General features: G+C 41.0%; 1 protein-coding gene across 3 annotated transcripts in view; it reads left to right on the top strand.

Annotated features, from left to right (window-relative positions):
* Positions 1–23,212, top strand: part of phactr2 (phosphatase and actin regulator 2) — a 55,250-nt gene that overhangs the window by 19,871 nt on the left and 12,167 nt on the right. For 2 of the 3 annotated variants that reach the window (XM_052477998.1, XM_035801166.2), the window contains exons 2-5: positions 12,083–12,250; positions 18,763–18,837; positions 19,321–19,461; positions 22,146–22,400. In XM_052477998.1, coding sequence (XP_052333958.1) covers positions 12,083–12,250; positions 18,763–18,837; positions 19,321–19,461; positions 22,146–22,400 — 639 coding nt within the window. The remainder of the gene's footprint in view (positions 1–12,082; positions 12,251–18,762; positions 18,838–19,320; positions 19,462–22,145; positions 22,401–23,212) is intronic. The other variant, XM_035801167.2, reaches the window with a different exon arrangement.

Genomic DNA, 23,212 nt, shown 5'->3' with positions numbered 1-23,212 from the left:
TCCTCCTTTAACCTGTCTCCTCCCCTTAATTTACACTGAAGTGGATTTAATAGGTGACATCAATAAGGGATCATGGCTGTGACCTCTTCACCTGATCAGTCTGTCATGGAAAGAGCAGGTGTTCCTAATGTTTTCTACACTCTGTATATAAACACTGTGACACATTTGATTATTCTCTAGGACCGGTGCCTGGGGTAAAACTCTCACAGTTATTAGTTTTTACCTGTTATTTGTTTACTCAAAATGTTGTGCAGACATGATACCTTTCAGACCAATCAAATACATCAGACCAATAAAATACATTCAGACCAATCAAAAACATCTGCCTTTGATTCTACTGGGTTCTACTCTATAGATGTGTGTGAATATAGGTTGTGTGTGACAGTGAATAGTGATTTGACGTTGGCTAGGTAACTTTCTTTGAATCAGAATTCAGTTGAGTGACAGAGAGAACAAGGATGGTGTGATTAACTCAAATTCCATTATCTTTTTGCATTTCTTTTCCTCGTGACAGTTCCCTACCTCCTTTCCTTTTTCAATTTAGGTCAAGCTAAAGTCAGAAAGAATACACAAGGTCACATTTTACAGCCTAGGAATCCAAAAACAACCAAGGACTCAAGATCACTGGATCTTGGGGGAGTGTCCTTGGCAGGGAATGTGGGTGTGCTCCTTTGACTGGTTTGTAGGAGTGCATACTGCGTAGTCTCCATGTCTGACTCCTCATATAACATATAATTGCTAATGAAATCCATCATAAGGTGTAGGACACACGGTTCCTGGTTGTTAGTGATACGATACCTCTTGTCAAGTCGTAATCTTATGGTCTTTGTAGAGCCACACCTCCTAAGGTAGGTAATGTTAATCTATATGGCCTTTTTGACACTTCCAGCAATTAATCTTTGAACTACCTTCCGGCTTCCACTTTTGAATCCTTGAGAAAAATATACATATAGGCTCATCCTTGTGCACTGCATTGAACAGCAAATCTAAAAAGGAAGTGTTGAGTATACTGGAGATGTTGGTGTGCTTTTGTACTACGTGCTATAACTCAGGGAAAATCTGTAGTTGCTACATATACTACCATTCAAATGTTTGGGGTCACTTAGAAATGTCCTTGTTTTCCATGAAAACATACATGAAATGAGTTGCAAAATGAATAGGAAATATAGTCAAGATGTTGACAAGGTTATAAATAATTATTTTTCATTGAAATAATAATTGTGTTCTTCAAACTTTGCTTTCTTCAAAGAATCATAAATTTGCAGCAATTACAGCCTTGCAGACCTTTGACATTCTAGTTGTCAATTTGTTGAGGTAATCTGAAGAGATTTCACCCCATGCTTTCTGAAGCACCTCCCACAAGTTGGATTGGCTTGATGGGCACTTGTTACGTATATATGGTCGAGCTGCTACCACAACAGCTCAATAGGGTTGAGATCTGGTGACTGAGCTGGCCACTCCATTATAGACAGGATACCAGCTGACTGCTTCTTCCCTAAATAGTTATTGCATAGTTTGGAGCTGTGCTTTGGGTCATTGTCCTGTTGTAGGAGGAAATTGGCTCCAATTAAGTGCCGTCCACAGGATATGGCATGGCATTTCAAAATGGAGTGATAGCCTTCCTTCTTCAAGATCCCTTTTACCCTGTACAAATCTCCCACTTTCTCCAGCATCTCTAAATCTCCCACTCCTCCAGCATCTTTACATTTTTCTGCATCTCACGAATGTTCTTCTTTGTGATCCGAACACCTCAAATTTAGATTTGTCTGTCCATAACACTTTTTTCCTCTGTCCAGTGTCTGTGTTCTTTTGCCCATCTTAATCTTTTCTTTTTATTGGCCAGTCTGAGATATGGCTTTTTCTTTGCAACTCTGTCTAGAAGGCCAGCATCCCGGAGTTGCCTCTTCACTATTGACGTTGAGGCTGGTGTTTTGCAGGTACTATTTAATGAAGCTGCCAGTTGAGGACTTGTGCGGGATCTGTTTTTCACACGAGACACTCTAATGTACTTGTCCACTTGCTCAGTTGTGCACTGGGAACTCCCACTCCTCTTTCTATTCTGGTTAGAGACAGTTTGTGCTGTTCTGTGAAGGGAGTAGTACACAGCGTTGTACGAGATCTTCAGTTTCATGGCAATTTCTCGCATGGAATAGCCTTCATTTCTCAGAACAAGAATAGATTGACGAGTTTCAGAAGAAAGATCTTTGTTTCTGGCCATTTTGAGCCTGTTATTGGGCCCACAAATGCTGATGCTCCAGATACTCAGCTAGTCTAAAGAAGGCCAGTTGTATCGCTGCTTTAATCAGCACAACAGTTTTCAGCTGTGCTAACATAATTGCAAAATTATTTTCTAATGATAAATTAAGCCTTTTAAAATGGATTAGCTAACACAATATGCCATTGGTTTGGTTGCTGATAATGGGCCTCTGTACGCCTATGTAGATATTCCATTAAAAAGCAGCCGTTTCCAGCTACAATAGTCATTTATAACATTAACAATGTCTACACTGTATTTCTGATCAATTCTGTTATTTTAACGGAGAGAAAATGTGCTTTTATTTAAAAAACAAGGACATTTCTAAGTGACCCCAAACTTTTGAATGGTAATGTAAATTTTTGGAGTTCTAAGTTAATGATATGTACCCATTTGATTCTAGAAGAATATAACTTATAAATGTCTCATGAGTTTAGTTCAACTGTCATACCCCATCAGAACCCAACATATAACCTTGTTTTAAACCAATGTTTGTAAGCAAAGTACACTGAACAAAAATATAGACGCAACATGTCAAGTGTTAGTTTCATGAGCTGAAATGTAAAAAATCCCAGAAATGTTCCATATGCACAAAAACCTTATTTAGATATGCCAACCCTGTCAGGTGGATGGATTATTAAGAATCCTATTAAACAACATGATCATTACCATTTTCCCTGACACAAAAAGTACTCATAACATTTTGAATGCAATTCACGCACTTATCAAGAGAACATCTCTCTACTGCCTCTGATCTGACGGACTCATTAAACACACATGCTTCGTATGTAAATTATATCTGAGTGTTGGAGTATGTCCTAGCTATCAGTAAATGAAAAATAAATTGTGCTGTCTGGTTTGCTTAATGTGAAGATTTTTATACTTTTACTTTTTGATACTTAAGTATATTTAAAATCAAATACTTTGACTTACTCAAGTACTATTTTACTGGATGACTTCCACTTTTACTTAAGTCTGTTTCTATTAATCTTTATTTTACTCAGGTATGTCAATTTGGTACTTTTTTCACTACTGATCATTACACAGGTGCACCTTGTGCTGGGGGACAATAAAAAGCGACTTTAAAATATGCTATTTTGTCACACAACACAATGCCACAGAGGTCCCAAGTTTTGAGGGAGCGTGCAATTGGCATGCTGACTGCAGGAATGTCCACTTGTGGCTAGAAAATTGAATGTAAATTTCTCTACCATAAGCTGTCTCCAACATTGTTTTAGAGAATTTGGCAGTATGTCCATCCGGGCTCACAACTGCAGACCATGTGTAACCACGCCACCCCAGGACCTCCACATCAGGCTTCTTCGCCTGTGGAATCATCTGGGGGGGGTGCTGAGAAGTATTTCTGTCTATAATGAAGCCCTTTTGTGGGAAATACACACTCTGATTGGTTGAGCCTGGCTCCTCAGTCGGTGGGCCTGGCTGCCAAGTGGGTGGGCCTATGCCCCCCCATGGATGCATCACAGCCCAGTCTTGTGAAATCCATAGATTAGGGCCTGATTTATTTATTTCAATCGACTGATTTCCTTTTATGAACTGTAACTCAGTAATATCTTTGAAATGGTTGCATTTATATTTTTGTACAGTATGAATGTAAACAAACACTATATAGCCTCAAAACATGGATAAAACTATGGTTTTGATATCATGGATGGTCAGTCCTTGCATCCATAGCTGTATGAATTTGAGTGGTTACATTTCGCTAGCCCCATCTTTTAGCCTTTTACTGAAACGGGCGGGGAGTTGGAGTTGTTATTGTTTCAACTAAGGATTGCTGCTTTTAAGAGGGTCTTCACAATTACTAGACGTTTTGCAAAAATACCCTCGGCTACACATATATATAGGTCCAGTCAAAAGTTTGGACACACCTACTCATTCCAGGGTTTTACTTTATTTTTTACTATTTTCTACATTGTAGAATAATAGTGAAGACATCAAAACTATGAAATAACACATATGGAATCATGTAGTAACCAAAAACAAAAAAGTGTTAAACAAATAAAAATATAGGGCCTCCCGAGTGGCGCAGTGGTCTAAGGCACTGCATCGCAGTGCTAGCTGTGCCACTAGAGATTCTGGGTTCGAGTTCAGGCTCTGTCGCAGCCGGCCGTGACAGGGAGACCCATGGGGCAGCGACGCACAATTTGCCCAGCATTGTCCAGGTTAGGGTTTTGCCCGGCATGGATGTCCCTGTCCCATCGCGCACTAGCAACTTCTGTGGCGAGCTGGGCGCAGTGCACGCTGATACGATCGCCAGGTGTACAGTGTTTCCTCCGTCACATTGGTGCGGCTGGCTTCCGGGTTAAGTGGGCATTGTCAAGAAGCTGTGCGGCTTGGTTGGGTTGTGTTTCGGAGGACGCACGGCTCTCGACCTTCGCCTCTCCCAAGTCCGTACGGGAGTTGCAGCGATGAGACGAGACTGCCACTACCAATTTGGATACCACGAAAAAAATACAAATGTAAATGTTATATTTGAGATTCTTCAAAGTAGCCACCCTTTGCCTTGATGACAGCTCTTGGCATTCACTCAACCAGCTTCATGAGGTAGTTACCTGGAATGCATTTCAATTAACAGGTGTGCCTTCTTAAAAGTTCATTTGTGGAATTTCTTTCCTTCTTAATGCGTTTGAGCCAATCAGTTGTGTTGTGACAAGGTAACGGTGGTATACAGAAGATAGCCCTATTTGGTAAAAGACCAAGTCCATATTATAGCAAGAACAGCTCAAATGAGCAAAGAGAAATGACAATAAAGGTCAGTCGATCTGGAAAATGTCAACAACTTTTAGTTTCTTCAAGTGCAGTCGCAAAAACCGTCAAGTGCTACTGGCTGTCATGAGGACCGCCACATGAATAGATAGCCTTATTTGGTAAATGACTAAGTCCATATTGTGGCAAGAACAGCCTTGCCAGCCCAATTTGGAATATAAACCAAATTTGATCACATTGACATTTTCTCCTGACACACAAATGGACTATAAATACATAACGTTACCAAATGGACAGCGCACATCGGCTGTATGCAGCTGCTCTTATTAGTAGCCTACAGTTGATCAGACTGAAAGATTTTCCTGTTTTTATCCCATACAGAATGTCAGATCTCTAATGTTTAGGTGTAGTCTAGGCTGCTGTAACATTTATGTAATGAGGTTTTGCCCGGAGTGATTATGTGTTCTCATCTTTGCTAAATAAATGCCGGAGGAAAGTGGAAAGCCCCCAAAAATGCGCTGTGTCAACCTCTCTCTTTAATCTAACTTTTAATGGATGATGCGATGGAAGCTATCAAAACGTTCTGAATTGATTTTGACATCCCAGAAAAGACTGTAGAAAGCATCATAATGTGCAATTACCGCTGCAAGCTGCTTGTAGTTGCATTTGTTAGCGGAACTATCCCTCTTGTCGTGTTCTCTAAAAGCCCATTTTTGCATGCCCAAAAACGCAGTGGTGTTGATAAGCCGCTTGAGAACATCATCCCTGTATATTCTTATTTTCTCATTATGTTGCGCAGTTTGAATACGCAGACCTTTGTCATGATCGATGCAGCTTTTTCCCTGAAGCTTGAATCTGATGTGGGCATTTATATGCTCCCTGCTTTTGTTTAGCCATTTAGCTGAACGATCAATGTTCTTCAGGTCACTATACTATACCCTTTCGCCCAAGACTCACTTTCCAAAAAGCAGACAAGGCCAGCAATACAGGCGGCTTGATGAAAGGCTCCTTGTTAACCAGCTATACTTTTGATGCCAATTTATATTGAATGCCCTCACCTTTTCATCCTTCTTCATGAAACTGATCTCAGGCAAAGGTCGACCCTCGGAAAAGGTGCAAATTAAAAACCGTGTACCCCAGAGAATGAAAGGGGTTCTTAAACAAAAAGTAAACAAAATTTGCAGTGAAAACTGCACACTCGAGCTGGTAGCTAGCAAGCTACTGAAGTTTGATATAAATTGCAGTAACTAGACACAAAAATAAAGTTCTAAAATCAAGAAAACTATTTATAATCTACCTCCGTCTCCTGTAATTTGCAGAAACTAATTTGAATTGAATATTATCAAAAAAATGCTCAACTATCACTTTTCAATCTCTATCTAATAATGTCACCAACTCACCAAGAATCTCAACACATGGAACACCCCCCATAATGGTCTGCGGCACAACCCCAATACAACACACTAGGTTCAATCTCTGATCCTAACCCTATGATTGGATGGAGAACATCTCAGTTCCTACTGCAAAAGCTTTGATTGGTTGGAGGCCGCCCTCCAGAGGTGGTCAAAATTACCATGTAGGACTATGGAAGGGAGTGAGGACAACGAGCCTCCTAGGTTTTGTATTGAAGTCAATGTACCTAGAAGAGGGCAGAAGCTAGCTGTCCTCTGGCTACACCAGAGAGTGCTGTTGAAGTTACTATGGACCTTCATTGCAAAACAGTGTGTTTTAATAAATTATTTGGTAACATATAGTATAGTTTTATCTAAAAAGGATAACTTTAGTGTTTCAATATTTTTATGAAATTTCACTGAGGAGGATGGTCCACCCCTTCCTCCTCTGAGGAACCTTCACTCCAAATATTTTCCTGTTTTATTGTTGTTGTTTTTTACATAAAATTGTAGTAACAGCCTGTTACATTCTGAAATTGTCGCCGAAGCTTTACATTTCAATAGTGTTTTTTGCTTGACCGCACTGGGCCTCCACCGAGAGAAGCAGCTCCCAAGGGAATGATCAATGTTTTCAGTTGAGATTTTGCTAGTACATCATATTATGACTTCCATGATATTTATAAAATTAAGCCTGGCGTGTTCTAAGGTAACTTTAATACGGGAGATTTTAGGCTTACACTAGCTACTATCTAGCTATGGTTCAGCTAAACATCAACATTCATCTATAGCCAGCATGTTTATGTGAAGATGCAGAAATTATTTTGTTGAGCTAGCTAGCGTTACATAGCTGTGTAGCCTATACTATAATATGAATGACATTATATGATAACGGTACGCTACTTTTATATTCGTATGGGAGGGGTATACGTTCATTATTATATGCTAACATTACTTTATTATGACGAATGTTGTTAATGTTAGTTAGCTAGAGAGCAGGAATTGTTTTTTTTGTCAGCTAATTTAAAGTTGCAATAACTTTTTGGGCGACCCAAACAAATTCACATTGAAATGTGAGTTACAGATCTGTCATTCTCATTAAAAGCATGTCTAAGAAGTGGTCAATTTGTTCTACAGTTGAAGTCGTATGTTTACATACACTTAGGTTGGAGTCATTAAAACTTGTTTTCCAACCACTCCACAAATGTCTTGTTAACAAACTATAGTTTTGGGAAGTCGGTTAGGACATCTACTTTGTGCATGACACAAGTAATTGTGCCTTTAAACAGCTTGGAAAATTCCAGAAAATGACATCATGGCTTTAGAAGCTTCTGATAGGCTAATTAGTTTTAGTTTAGTTTTTTTTTTTTTTACAGGGACAGTGCACATTAATCAACGTTTCAGTAAAAGTGCCGGTTTTAGCCAGCCGGCTAATTTTCAACCGCAGTCCCTGGGCAGGTTATTAAAAACAATTACAATATAGACAATAGCACCATAGACATAGCAACATAGGACAAGCAAGACATAGCATACAGACAGAGCAACATAGAACAAAAAGCAGCAAGACAAAATTCATAAAAGCAACAGTGTTTCCACACCTCACAAGCTACAGACAACATGGAAAGCGGCAACACACAGCTCGGGACCATGTTCACAAATCTGATTGACCTTTAGCCATGTCTTCAAGCATTTTGTGAAAGTGTGATATGTGGTGCAGTTGTGTGTCTGATGGCAGTGTATTCCAGACATGGGAAGCTCTCACAGAGAATGCAGATTTACTAAAGGTGCTTTTCCTTAGGGGAACTATACAGTCACCTCTCATGGCAGACATCATTTGAGTCAATTGGAGGTGTACCTGTGGATGTATTTCAATCCCGACATTCAAATGCAGTGCCTCTTTGCTTGACATCATGGGAAAATCAAAATAAATCAGCCAAGACCTCCGAAGAAAATTGTAGACCAGCACAAGTCTGGTTCATCCTTGGGAGCAATTTCCAAACGGCTGAAGGTACCACGTTCATCTGTACAAACAATAGCACGCAAGTATTAACACCGAGATTAACATACTTTGATTTGAAAAGTGCAAATCAATCCCAGAACTACAGCAAAGGACCTTGTGAAGATGCTGGAGGTAACGGGTACAAAAGTATCTACATTCACAGTGAAACGAGTCCTATATCGACATAACTGAAAGGCCGCTCAGCATGGAAGAAGCCACTTCTCCAAAACTGCCATAAAAAAGCCAGACCTACGGTTTGCAACTGCACATGGGGACAAATATCGTACTTTTTGGAGAAATGTCCTCTGTTCTGCTGAAACAAAAATAGAACTGTTTGGCCATAATGACCATCGTTATGTTTGGAGGAAAATGGGGGAGGCTTGCAAGCCGAAGAATCCCATCCCAACCGTGAAGCACAGGGGTGGCAGCATCATGTTGTGGGGGTGCTTTGCTGCAGGAGGGACTGGTGCACTTCACAAAGTAGATGGCATCATGAGGACGGAAAATTATGTGGATATATTGAAGCAACATCTCAAGACATCAGTCAGGAAGTTGGGGCTTGGTCGCAAATGGTTCCAAATGGACAATAACCCCAAGCATACATCCAAAGTTGTGACAAAATGGCTTAAGGACAACAAAGTCAATGTATTGGAGTGGCCATCACAAAGCCCTGACCTCAGTCCTATAGACAATTTGTGGGCAGAACTGAAAAAGTGTGTGCGAGCAAGGAGGCCTATGAACCTGACTCAGTTACACCAGCTCTGTCAGGAGGAATGGGCCAAAATTCACCCAACTTATTGTGGGAAGCTTGTGGAAGGCTCTCCAAAACGTTTGACCCAAGTTAAACAATTTAAAGGCAATGCTACCAAATACTAATTGAGTGTATGTGAACATCTGACCCACTGGGAATGTGATGAAAGAAATTAAAGCTGAAATAAATAATTCTCTCTACTAATTATTATGACATTTCACATTCTTAAAATAGGTGGTGATCCCAACTGACCTAAAACAGGGAATTTGTACTAGGATTAAATGTCAGGAATTGTGAAAATGAGTTTAAATGTATTTGTCTAAGGTGCATGTAATCTTCCGACTTCAACTGTATGTGCGTTATTTCTATGCTTCCCGTTAAGTTTTGCTTTTGTGTCTTTTAATTTCAGAGTTGTACACCAGCTGAAAATACATTATTTTTGGTTATGGAATAGATTTTTCACACCGGTTTAGATGGTACAATGATTCTCTATACTATATTTGCTTGCTTTGTCACAAACTGAAAGTAGGTGAACTATTAGAATGTTAGCAACCAGGAAATGGTGTAGCGGATGTTAAAATAAACCCTTTAATTATCTGCACATGCTTGTGGATTGTTGCTTTATTCAAGAGTGTAATATGGTTTGGTTTAACATATTGTCATATGTTTTAGAAGAAAAGTTACTTGGATTGTTAAATAGTTTGCTTACTAGCTAGTGGCCACTGTGATATGTACGGTGAAGTTGAGCTGCGGACCAAGAATGTCATGTTGCAAGCCACAACGAAAGGTAAAGCAATTATGTAATGTGAATTGAAAAGTGGAAATCTATTTGGCCCCTCTGCTCCTTAGACTCTCCTCCATCTCTCGTAGTTGGAATAAGGCCTAAATCTTTGACACTTCCTATGTTTCTCAAGCACATTATTTTTTACACTGTCTTGGGAACCTCCCATGTGTTGCTCTTGTGTTCCCCTTTTGTTTGGACAGGGCTCACTTCACTTCCCCTCCATCAGACAGAGACTCATGATTTCATATACAGTTGTGCTGCTTATTTACAGCTACCTACACATTAAATGAAACAGAGCTTGAGTTGTTCTTGAGATGGTTAGGGTTTCTGTCCCACCTTGTTTTTTAAAACACCTTTCTTTAATTCAAGTTTAATAAATCATCCTTGGGTATTAAGTGTTTTTTTTTCCTGAACAAGGATGTGCTCCTTCAGCAATCAAAACAAACATCAAACATACTATAATAATTGCATTTGTAGAGCGCTTTTCATTTAAAGACATAAATCACAAAGCTCCTTAAATTGAGAGCTACCATTAAATGGAGAAAGAAATGGAATTAAAGGGCTAAAAAACTTAAAGCAAGAAATTAAAAGATTGCAAGCAGCCTCGTATTATACAAGATACATACATTTAATAAAGGAGGCGACATGGACAAAATAATAACTTGAAACGAATGTATAAGACTGTTGTGGTATCTGTTGTCAATCAAATTAAACGAAATCCAGTTTGAAGAAGTGTTTCTTTAGCTCAGATCTCAAGGCAGTGGTTGTCTGGGGCATGCGGAGACAGCAGAATGCTCAGTGACCCATTGTTTTTAGGTGCGTCTTTGGAACTGCAAGGAGTCATTGATAATTTGACCAGCATGAACGTGAAGACTGTTTGGGGCTGAAGAGTTCACTGAGGTATTGGGGACCAGAGGAATTGGGGGTTATGAAGAAGAGGGAGTCTGGGGTTGTGTTTATGTTCTCGTGGAATTGGATGTTGCGTTTCCTGATTAGGAAAGGAATGGGGCCTAAGACGGAGCATTGGGGGACGCCACAGATAATCGCTGAGGCGATGATTCCACTTCTTAATCTTTTCAAATAAGTAGGTGGATGATCTTCCACTGTCCTCTGTGGTAGCAATGTTTTATGTATGTATGGATGGATGGATGGATGGATGGATGGATGGATGGATGGATGGATGGATGGTGCGGAGAAAACAACATTCAGCAGCCATGAGCCATGGAACCTCCCTATTCCTGAGAAGTGAGGCATGAGGAAACGCCACACCTCTTTTTTCCCCCCTCCAGCCTTAGCATTCCAGCCTGTTCCCATTCCCCTGGCTTCTTACTTTCAAAAAGGAATGGAAAGGATTAGGGAAGGACATGAATCTGGTTGCTAAGGCCAAGTACAGCAACAAATGGGGTTATCAAAATGTTTTATCTGCTCTTTTGCTTTGCTATGGAGATTATGATTTGTTTAGCAAAGAAGATATATTATTAAATACAACAAAGTTGAGTTAATTGTTGACAAAATGATTGACCTAGAAAATCTAATTAAAGTCATGTGAAAGTACATGTTTATTTCTGATGCATACTGAAGTGAATTCACCATTGTGCAACATCCGCTTTCTCATATTGTGTTTAGTAATTCTTAAAGCATAGTGTTGCAAATGGAGGGTCGATTACCGGTAACTTTCAAAGTTTACCAGTAAACTACAGGAATTTCGAAAACATACAGGATTTTATGGAATTTTCGTAACATATCAAGTATATTTATTTTATTATGTCAATATGTTTTTGTAAATGTTTTGATGCCAAACTGTTGGCAGTTGTGAAAAAAAGTGTGTTGTGAAAAGTGTATTAGTTGGAAGAGTTGCAGAGTTAATAGAAAATTATGCCATTGTTGATTTAAATGTTTTCTCATTAATTAGGCTCTTTTCCTTTGAACCTTTGGTCTATTTACTAGAAACCTATGGACAATATGTACACAGATATAAGGAATAAATAATAAATATGTATTTGTAATTCAAATATATTGCCAAAGTTACCATAGATTACCTGTTAATTACCACAATTATAGAAAGTTCCGATAACTTGGTAAATTACCGGTAGTTTTGCAACCCTATGTTCCACGTAGGAATGAACAGGGCTAAGTAAGTATGTTTTCTGATCAGGTGTGTCCTTGTGTGATTTCCCCACAGTTGATGGACTGGAAAAAGCATCTCTGTCCAACTGTGATGTTGTGGTGGGCAGCACCCAGACTCCTCCACTGAAGCAGAAGGGGAAGCTCTCCACTATAGGGAAGATCTTCAAACCCTGGAAATGGCGCAAGAAGAAAACCAGTGACAAGTTTCAGGACCTATCCAAAGGTACGTCTGAAGTTTCCTGGTCACATACTGTTTTATTATGCTGTAGCCAACTATTTCTTTGTTGCCATGCCATGTGTTTTCATGCTAACATGAAACTTGTTCTATTCACTATCCCCTGAAATTACCCCCCCACACACACACACACAAAGCCATTAGTTTGTATCTTGCATGACGCTGAAATGCCTGGCAAGCTACATAGTGTGAATACCTTAACTAATGTAAATCTTGTGATATTGACCATTTACATTTATGTAAAGATCTCGAGTGATAGAATATAGGCTGGCTATGGGCAGGTTTGAAATGAATTCGGTGCTGCCAAAGAATAGAAGTGTGATCATGGGTTTAATTTCTCAAGCATCCTCCACTGTCTGTACTATGTAACACAGAACTAAATGAAGTGATATCCGATCATCATATGCAGTCATGTTGAGCTCTTCATGTCATTCTAGACCTGGCTTCAAATCATTTTCGTTTTCTTTCAAATACTTTCACCATTTGATGGAGCCTGCCTGGGTGGGGTTTACATTGTTGGTTCTAACCCATTTGTTCCATTGTACCAGGCAAGCTCAATCAAGTGCAGCTGTTTGAAAGAAAACCAATACTATTTGAACCTAGGTCTGTTGGCTGGTAGTGGAAAGGACTTCTCAGGTTCAACTCTTGGTGTGATAATTGTTTTTAGAACACAAATGCTCTCCATTAGCTGTGTTACAGTGGAAGTGATTGTCTGGCAGCATCTCATTTGAACAAAAGCAGCTTTTTGCTTTTGCATGGCTAAAGTGTTGGATGGCCGTATCTGGACCGCCAATAGTCAGCAGTGTATCCCCAGTCTATGCCAGCCTATCGAAATATCTGTCACATGCAAGGTGGTATAAAATCCAACCTTCTCGTGTAACTAGTATGAGTGAAACTTTATGCTTAAAGTCAGTTACTATTTCTATGGAAAACTAGAAGAACTAGGACTAAATTAAAGTTGTAAGCAGATTACATTATATAAAGGCTTCAGAATGCTTGAGAATACTCCTCTGGTGTGGACTGAAGAATGGTCATACCTAGGACTGTTGCGGTGACCGTATTACCGCCACACCGGCAGTCATGAGTCATGACCGCAGTAAAATTCCACTTGACCGTTGAGTCACTGTAATCTCCTTTTATGCACTCTGGACATGCTTTGGTAGTACCCAACTCACTAATGACCGTCAGGTCGCTAATGGCCTGGTACTCAGCACTCTATTGTCCCTCAAACCACTCTGACATCAATGCAAATGCCATTAAAAATCACATCAAACACTTATCATCAAAACAGTATCATGCTTTTAAAACTCACTTCACTTCACTGTGATCGATCAATTTGAAGAAAGAAGTTCAACAACAGGTTGAAACTGAGTGGAAAACACGGTCGTTGTGAATCTCGTTTCAAAGCCTAATACAACTAAATGGACAGCACTTTCTAAGGGGATGATTAATTCAAAACACCCAAAATAGCCTAGTAATAGGACATTTTTAAAAATATTTTCATAATTAATAGACTGACATTACCCCTAGCTACAGAATATCTCACCACTGTGCGTTTCCCTCTCTCTCCTTTCTCGAGCGTGCAGAGAGGGGGGCTGTCAATAGTTTAATGAAATGTTTTCTTGCGAAAAAAAAGTTACTATCAATATTCCCTAACTGATTTGACTTTGTTTCCCAAATGACGCTGCAGGAACAGGGTTGGACAGCCCATGGCATACAGAGTTTGGGCGGAAAAAACCTGTCGCACAGGGAGAGGCTGCATGCTCCTCAAACAGTGGAGTGAAATAGGTGTTCCTCTTGATGGTTGCCACTATATTTAGTTTTCATCTGCTCATATTAAGCACATGCTTCACTATAATACCAGAGTAGCCTACCCTACATGATTGAAAAACAGGCTACGGGAAAACGGCCTCCATTCTCCATTCGAGTGCATGTGGATGACATCTCTTTTTTTCCCCTATACCTGTTTTTGCCCATTTTATAATGGGCCATTCTAAATCGAAACAACTTTGACATATTAGTAAAGACAAGATTACATTTAGAATAGTCTGATGGGTAAATATGGTCACTAGTGGTTAGAGCGTTGGACTAGTAACCGGAAGGTTGCAAGTTCAAACCCTCAAGCTGATAAGGTACAAATCTGTCGTTCTGCCCCTGAACAGGCAGTTAACCCACTGTTCCTAGGCCGTCATTGAAAATAAGAATTTATTCTTAACTGACTTGCCTAGTTAAATAAAGGTGAAAAAAAGAGAAGAGTGTGTGCAGCCTGAGGCAAGGAACAGAGTGCAAGCTTTTTTGTGACTTTCTCACGTCTTCAATAGCCTATAGTCGCACCATGCAGTCCCATATACATTCTAAGGTTTGTATAATTTGCATGACAATAACCGCCTGATAAAATGTCAAGACCTCCACAGCCCTAGTCATACCAGGTATTGTATTAGTCCTATGCAGTTTACTCCTTTTATCTCACCTTGGACAGCCTATTGTTAGTACTAATCCATTCTCTTGAACACAAACACAATCTCACCTCAAGGCTCATGTAACACTTCAATGTGAGATTGTCATGCAAGTACTATTAATGATGTTAGGTGCTGTCGTGCTGTTAGGTGACCTTAAACTGGGACATGCTTAACACCCCGGCCATCCACAAACTAAGCTTGATGCCCTCAATCTCACACAAATTATCAATGAACCTACCAGGTACAACCCCAAATCTGTAAAAACGGGCACCCTCATAGATATCATCCTAACCAACCTGCCCTTCAAATACACCTCTGCTGTCTTCAACCAGGATCTCAGCGATCACTGCCTGTGTCTGTAATGCGTCTACGGTCAAACAACCACCCCTCACCCACCTGCCCACTGCACTGAGGCTAGGAAACACTGTCACCACCGATAAATCCATGATAATTGAGAATTTCAATAAGCTTTTTTTTTAACGTCTGGCCATGCTTTCCACCTGGCTACCCCTACCCTGGTCAACAGCCCTGCATCCCCCACAGCAACTTGACAAAGCCTCCCCCATTTCTCTGTCACTCAAATCAGATGATTTTCTGAAAGATCTGCAAAATCTGGACCCCTACAAATCGGCTGGGCTAGACAATCTGGACCCTCTCTTTCTAAAATGTATCTGCAGAAATGGTTGCAACCCCTATTACTAGCCTTTTCAACCTCTTTCGTATCATCCGAGATCCCCAAAGATTGGAAAGCTGCCACGGTCATCCCCCTCTTCAAAGGGGGAGACACTCTAGACCAAAACTGCTACAGACCTATATCTATCCTACCCTGCCTTTTCTACGGTCTTCGAAAGCCAAGTTAACAAACAGATCACTGACCATTTTGAATCCCACCTTACCTTCTCTGCTATGCAATCTGCTTTCCCGAGCTGGTCATGGGTGTACCTCAGCCATGCTCAAGGTCCTAAACGATATCACAACCACCATCGATAAAAGCCAATACTGTGCAGCTGTATACATCGACCTGGCCAAAGCTTTCGACTCTGTCAATCACCACATTCATATCGGCAGACTCGACAGCCTTGGTTTCTCAAATGACTGCCTCGCCTGGTTCACCAACGACTTCTCAGACAGAGTTCAGTGTGTCAAATCGGAGGGCCTGTTGTCCGGACCTCTGGCAGTCTCTATGGGGGTGCCACAGGGTTCAATTCTCGGGCTGACTTTGTTCTCTGTATACATCAATGATGTCGCTCTTGCTGCTGGTGATTCTCTGATCCACGTCTATGCAGAAGACACAATACTTCTGGCCCTTCTTTGGACACTGTGTTAACGTCATTGAGATAGAGGGCAGCATTTTCACATTTGGATGAAAAGCGTGCCCAGAGTAAATTGCCTGCTACTCAGTCCCAGATGCTAATATATGCATATTATTAGTAGTATTGGATATAAAACACTCTGAAGTTTCTAAAACGGTTTGAATGATTTCTGTGAGTATAACAGAACTCATATGCCAGGCAAAAACCTGAGAGAAAAATCAAGCCAGGAAGTGGGAATTCTGAGGTTTGATGTTTTTCAACTCAGCCCCTATTGAAGATACAGTGGGATATTCGTCATCTTGCACTTCCTAAAGCTTCCACTAGATGTCAACAGTCTTTAGAACACTGTTTCAGGCTTCTACTGTGAAGGGGGGCTGAATGAGAGGCTGTCTGGCAGAGAGCCACGGGCTCGTGACGCACGGTCATGTTAGCTCGCGTTCCATTACTTTTCTACAGACAAAGGAATTCTCCGGTTGGGACATCATTGTAGATTTATGTTAAAAACATCCTAAAGATTGATTCTATGCATCGTTTGACATGTTTCTATGGACTGTAACGGAACTTTTTGGACGTTTCGTCCGACCTTTCCGCTGGACTTGCACGCGTTTGGATTTGTTTACCTAACGCCCTAACAAAAGGATGTATATGGACATAAATGATTAACTTTATCGAACAAATCAAACATTTATTTTGGAACTGGGATTCCTGGGAGTGCATTCTGATGAAGATCATCAAAGGTAAGTGAATATTTATAATGCTATTTCTGACTTCTGTTGACTCCACAACATGGCGGATATTTCTTTGGCTGGTTTGGGCTCTGAGTGCCGTACTCAGATTATTGCATGATTATTGCATGGTAAGTTTTTTAAAAATCTGACACAGCGGTTGCATCAAGGATAAGTTTATCTAAAGTTATATGTATAATAGGTGTATCTATTATCAATGTTTATTATGAGTATTTCTGTAAATTGATGTGGCTCTGCAAAATCACTGCATGTTTTGGAACTACTGAACATAACACGCCAATGTAAAATGAGATTTTTGGATATAAATATGCACTTTATCAAACAAAACATACATGTATTGTGTAACATGAAGTCCTATGAGTGTCATCTGATGAAGATCATCAAAGGTTTGTGATGAATTTTTATCTATATTTCTGCTTTTTCTGACTCCTCTCTTTGGCTGGAAAAATGGCTGTGTTTTCTGTGACTTGGTGGTGACCTAACAATCGTTTGTGGAGCTTTCGCTGTAAACGCCTTTCTGAAATCCGACACTGTGGCTGGATTAACGAGAATATTATCTTTAAAATTGTGCCTAATACTTGTATATTTCAGAAATGTGATTTATGAGATTTCTGTTGTTTGAATTTGGCGCCCTGCAATTTCACTGGCTGTTGGCGAGGGGTTCCGTGGCAGGTTAACTAACCTCCATACGAGCTTCAATGCCATACAACTCTCCTTCCGTGGCCTACAACTGCTCTTAAATGCAGGTAAAAATAAATGCATGCTCTTCAACCAATCGCTGCCCACACCTGCCCGCCCGCCCAGCATCACTACTCTGGACGGTTCTGACTTAGAATATGTGAACAACTACAAATACCTAGGTGTTTGGTTAGACTGTAAACTCTCCTTCCAGACTCAAATTAAGCATCTCCAATCCAAAATTAAATCTAGAATCGGCTTCCTATTTCGCAACAAAGCATCCTTCACTCATGCTGCCAAACACACCCTCGTAAAACTGACTATCCTACCGATCCTTGACTTAGACTATTATTGTAAATTACATCGCCGATCTCAGTGCTATCCGTTTTGTCACCAAAGCCCCATATACTACCAACCACTGCAAACTGTGTGCTCTCGTTGGCTGGCCCTCGCTTCATATTCGTCGCCAAACCCACTGGCTCCAGGTCATCTATAAGTCTTTGCTAGGTAAAGCCCCGCCTTATCTCAGCTCACTGGTCACCATAGCAGCACCCACCCGTAGCACGCGCTCCAGCAGGTATATCTCACTGTTCACCCCCAAAGCCAATTCCTTCTTTGGCTGCCTTTCCTTCCAGTTCTCTGCTGCCAATGACTAGAACGAACTGCAAATATCACTGAATCTGGAGACTCATATCTCCCTCACTAGCTTTTGCTAGGTTTTGCTCCTTTGCACCCCAGTATCTCTACTTGCACACACACCTTCTGCACATCGATCACCCCAGTGTTTAATTGCTATATTGTAATTATATTGCCACCGTGGCCTATTTATTGCTTTACCTCCCTTATCCTACCTCATTTGCACACACTGTTTATAGACTTTTTATTTTGTATATTTGACTGCGTGTTTGTTCCATGTGTAACTCTGTGTTGTTGCTTGTGTCGCACTGCTTTGATTTATCTTGGCTCGGTCGCAGTTGTAAATGAGAACTTGTTCTCAACTATCCTACCTGGTTGAATAAATAAAACATGATAGAGAATCGGAGTTCCATAAAGCCTTCGAGGGATCATAATTTACATATTTAATATGCTTACTTTCCCGACTGCATCATGGAACCATTTCCCTAAGCCGTTCATCTTTCACATGGCCTGTTGTAATTGATTCCTCTGTGTAATTGTTCCTGTACTTTTATTTAGTGTGTGGGGGGGCGCAGTGTGTAATATCCTCCCCTGTCATTGCAAAAGGCATAGAATTAATGACTGCATCTGGTCAATGATTAACAACTCTGCCATGCTCATCTCCATAGTTCTGGAGAGGAAAATCTCCACGAGGCAAAGTCGAGAGGAGCTGATAAGAAGAGGCGTTCTCATTCCCGATCAAGGTGAGTTATGGCGGGAAAATGTATGAAATCTAACAGTGTGCTAAGTGTTCCATTTGTTTATTATAGTATTGAGTAGAAGTCCCGCCCCAAACCCCCGTTTTCCTCTACGTCATCAGGAAGTTGAATACCACCTGATGTTAGCTGTTGCTACGATGGGGAAGAAACCCAAACTGCAGTTCCATCTAAGTTGTTTGTGTCCTCCTGGTACACTGTACTGTAGTCCCCTCTCATGCATTGTTTAACACCAATGTAACATTACCTCAAATCTGCGTCAAGGAAGACAAATGTAATTTTGTTCTTAGGGAAGCTAATCTAATGGTAAATGTCTCGAGACGGAAGCCTCCTTTCTTCTTACATTCCTTGTGTGTACTGTATAATTAATGGATGTAGTAAAATAGCTGTCAGTTAAATGTCAGGTAATGTCAGCTAAAATGTACCCCATTCTCACCCTTTGCTAACTCTTAAATGTTTCATTTGCATCAGAGGAGCCAGTGAACTCTGAGAATCTAAATGGCCATGCAACGCCTAGTGTGGGGTCAGATGAGGTCAAAGTTGACATGGAGTCTCCGCAAACACCTTTGGAGGAGAAGACAAAAGGGTCGGAGAATGCTGAGGACAAAGCAGGTATACTGGAATGCTTTGAACATGTTTGTCTGCAAGCAGGCCAAAGCTAAATGAAATGGCATGGTCTAAATCCATTCGGTGAGCTCCAATTGAATAATGTGTCCACTAGCGCTTCCTATTTTGGCTTTGACCTCCAAGCAGGAGTCTGAACAGAGCAATAACCCATCCACTAATGGTCAATATCACCCTTTTAGACCTGCAGGAGTATTGCCATCTGAAGCTTTTTAAGTGTTGTGGGGGTTCCTCAATTCAATTTTTCAATCCCATATCTATTAACACGTCTCCATTGCTGTTGATCTTTTAGCAGTAGCCACTGACTGATAGGCATAATGCTGCACACTCCAGCAGAATGTATCCAGATACACCAATGTTAAATCCCCTTGACACTCAGATAGGGAAACGATAGAGCAGAAATCCCCTATTCTTCAGCCCTGCAAGCAAAAAGAGGCTGTCACTTCTGCAATGATCAAAGGCCCTCAGTACTCTACTGACCATAACAAGATGGGCCTCTGGAGCCAGAGCTCTGGCCTCTTCAGATCAATAGTAAGCCAATCTACTGCTGGGGCGGCAGGTAGCCTAGTGGTTAGAGCGTTGGGCCAGTAACCAAAATGTTGCTAGATCAAATCCCCAAGCTGACAAAGTAAAAATCTGTCATTCTGAACAAGGCAGTTAACCCACTGTTCCTAGGCCATCATTGTAAATAAGAATTGGTTCTTAACTGACTTGCCTAGTTAAATAAAGGTTCAATAAAAATTAATACTGCTGCCCACTTAATACTGCTGACCAAAGACAAACTGGGATGACCTGCTCTCTGTTGGAGAGAGCTCTAGCTCTCTCCAACAACACATTCAGAGTGGTTCAGCTGGTCAGTGCGGTTCAGGAAGACTGATTCAAATGAGGCCTCAGTTCATTATGGAGCCATTTGGCGCCCTGTCAGGGCAGATACCCGGACAATGTCTCATCTAAATTGCCCGGGCACTGAGGGCAATAATCTGTTACTTTATTGAAGGCAGCAGGAGCTTGGTCGTGATGAGAATAATGTAAAGAGGAATGATCCTACTCTATAAGGTATACTTTATTAGTCCATACTAGATGGACATTCGTCTTCTGCTTTTTTCCCCAACCCTTCCGAAATAGATAATGTACATATATTTTGTGTACCAGTACCATTCAAAAGTTTGGACACACCCACTCATTCAAGGGTTTTTCTTTATTTTTTACTATTTTCTACATTGTAGAATAATAGTGAAGACAACTATGAAATAACACATATGGAATCATGTAATAACCAAAAAAGGTTATTAAACAAATCAAAATATATTTTATATTTGAGATTCTTCAAAGTAGCCACCCTTTGCCTTGATGACAGATTTGCACACTCTTGGCATTCTCTTAACCAGCTTAAGCTGGAATTCTTTCCCAACAGTCTTGAAGGAATTACCACATATGAGCACTTGTTGGTTGTTTTTCCTTCACTCTGCGGTCCAACTCATCCCAAACCATCTCAATTGGGTTGAGGTCGGGTGATTGTGGAGGCCAGGTCATCTGATGCAGCATCATCACTCTCCTTCTTGGTCAAATAGCCCTTACACAGCCTGTAAGTGTGTTGGGTCATTGTCCTGTTGAAAAACAAATGATAGTCCCACGAAGCTCAAACCAGATGGGTTGGTGTATTGCTGCAGAATGCTGTGGTAGCCATGCTGGTTAAGTGTAGATGCAGTCACCAAAGCCCCACATACCACCCACCACTGCGAACTGTATGCTCTCGTTGGCTGGCCCTCACTTCATATTAGTTTCCAAACCCACTGGCTCCAGGTCATCTACAAGTCTTTGCTAGGTAAAGCCCTGCCTTATCTCAGCTCACTGGTTACCATAGCAGCACCCACCCGTAGCACGTGCTTCAGCAGGTATATTTCACTGGTCACCCCCAAGGCCAATTCCTCCTTTGGCCGCCTTTCCTTCCAGTTCTCTGCTGCCAATTATATATCTCCCTCACGAGCTTTAAGCAACAGCTGTCAGAGCAGCTCACAGATCACTGCACTTGGACATAGCCCATCTGTAAATAGCCTATCAGACTACCTCATACCCATACTGTTATCTATTTAATTTATTTTTGCTCCTGTGCACCCCAGTATCTCTACTTGTACACTCATCTTCTGCACATTTATCACTCCAGTGTTTAATTGCTATATTGTAATACATACATACATGCATACATACATACATACATACATACATACATACATACATACATACATACATACATACATACATACATACATACATTGTATCATACAGGGCGCAACGAGTTTTGATCAGTCATGGAAATAAAAGTGATGAAAAAGGTGTGCTAAAAAGAAGATGGAGAACAAGATACTGGAGTTTTGGTGCTGGTGCAGCCAACTAGTGCTATATTGTCAAAACAATACGATATATCATCTAAAATAATATCCCGATATGTAAATGTATCAACAACAAAAAATTCTCCCAACATCATAATGCACATTAGGTTGGAGGTCAGGTCATGTCTGTTCGACTTCGCTTCCTACCTTAGATATGCACATGATGGAGCCACTTTACGTTCCTGACTTTTACGAGTATTAGCTAGACAAATTTTTCTACATGGTCCCACCCTTGTGTTTGTCTCTCCCTGACTCCCTCCCTCTGGGTTTGGTAAATTACAGGAGAGGTTGCTCGGCTCCCTCCTCCTCTACCTCCCTTAGTAAGGAATGAAATCAAAGCTACTCCAAAAGGAAACCAGGCCAGAACGCGGGAGGCTAAAAAACATCCCACCACCGCTCCTCCCAAATCAGCTGGTGGGGCTACAGCAGGGCGCAGGGACGGGACCGCTGGTGTTAAAAAGCTGCCCAAAAGCACAGGCAAGCAAGCTTCCGCTCTGCCGCCCAAACAAAACCCTCGAAACAATTACATTGGGAACGGTGAGTATCAGTGGCACTGGTTGGTTGGGAGAGAGCCCTGTTGGCATGGAGAATGTACCCATCTTCGCATGTGGAAGGCCTCCCACTGCCCATCAGTGCATCCCTCCTTGTTCCCCTTTAGGATTGAATGGTACTGTCCATGCTAGAAGGCTAGGGATTTACAGTAGTTGAATGTTTAATTGTTCTTGTTGTGAAACAGGAAGTGAGGAGATTGTGTACAGAGAGATCCGTGCAGAGACTTCTCCATTTTCAGACAGCATAGCACTACAATAAGATACGCTGTGTACTGTGTGTCCCATCTTTGTTCCCCTGCCTGCCTGCCTGCCTCCAAGGGTTTCTGAAAACCCTTGCTTTTTTTGTCTTTGGTGCATGACTATTTGGTTCATGGATCGTTTGGTTTCCCAGGGCAATGTGGCCATGTCTCGTGTCTGTGTGTGCGCCAGCGTCCGTGCATGTGACTTGTTTGACCCCACTGCACTGGAGTAAACTGCACTACCCAGGGACAATTGTGTTGATTGTAATGGGCATGCCTAACTTGATATTTTATGAGTTTCTTAGAAGAAATGCCAGATTTTGGGCTCTTTCTGTTTCTGTTTAATATCCATTGTTATCCTCTTCCTATAATAATTTTGAGTGCACATTGTTCTCTTGTTGAGTGTCAGTAGTTTATTTGGTTTTGAATAGCTTTTGTATATCTGCCAAATGGCTTATCCACATTACGACCTCTTTCACAGCCACTAATAATATTTGACTTAGACCCTGGCCATGACCCCACTCTATGAAGGTGTCTCAGGAGAGTTGGGATATGCAAA

This window comes from Oncorhynchus keta, chromosome 24 (genome assembly GCF_023373465.1).
Source record: "Oncorhynchus keta strain PuntledgeMale-10-30-2019 chromosome 24, Oket_V2, whole genome shotgun sequence".
In the NCBI taxonomy this organism is placed as follows: Eukaryota; Metazoa; Chordata; class Actinopteri; order Salmoniformes; family Salmonidae; genus Oncorhynchus; species Oncorhynchus keta.
This window is presented reverse-complemented; position numbering and strand designations above follow the sequence as displayed.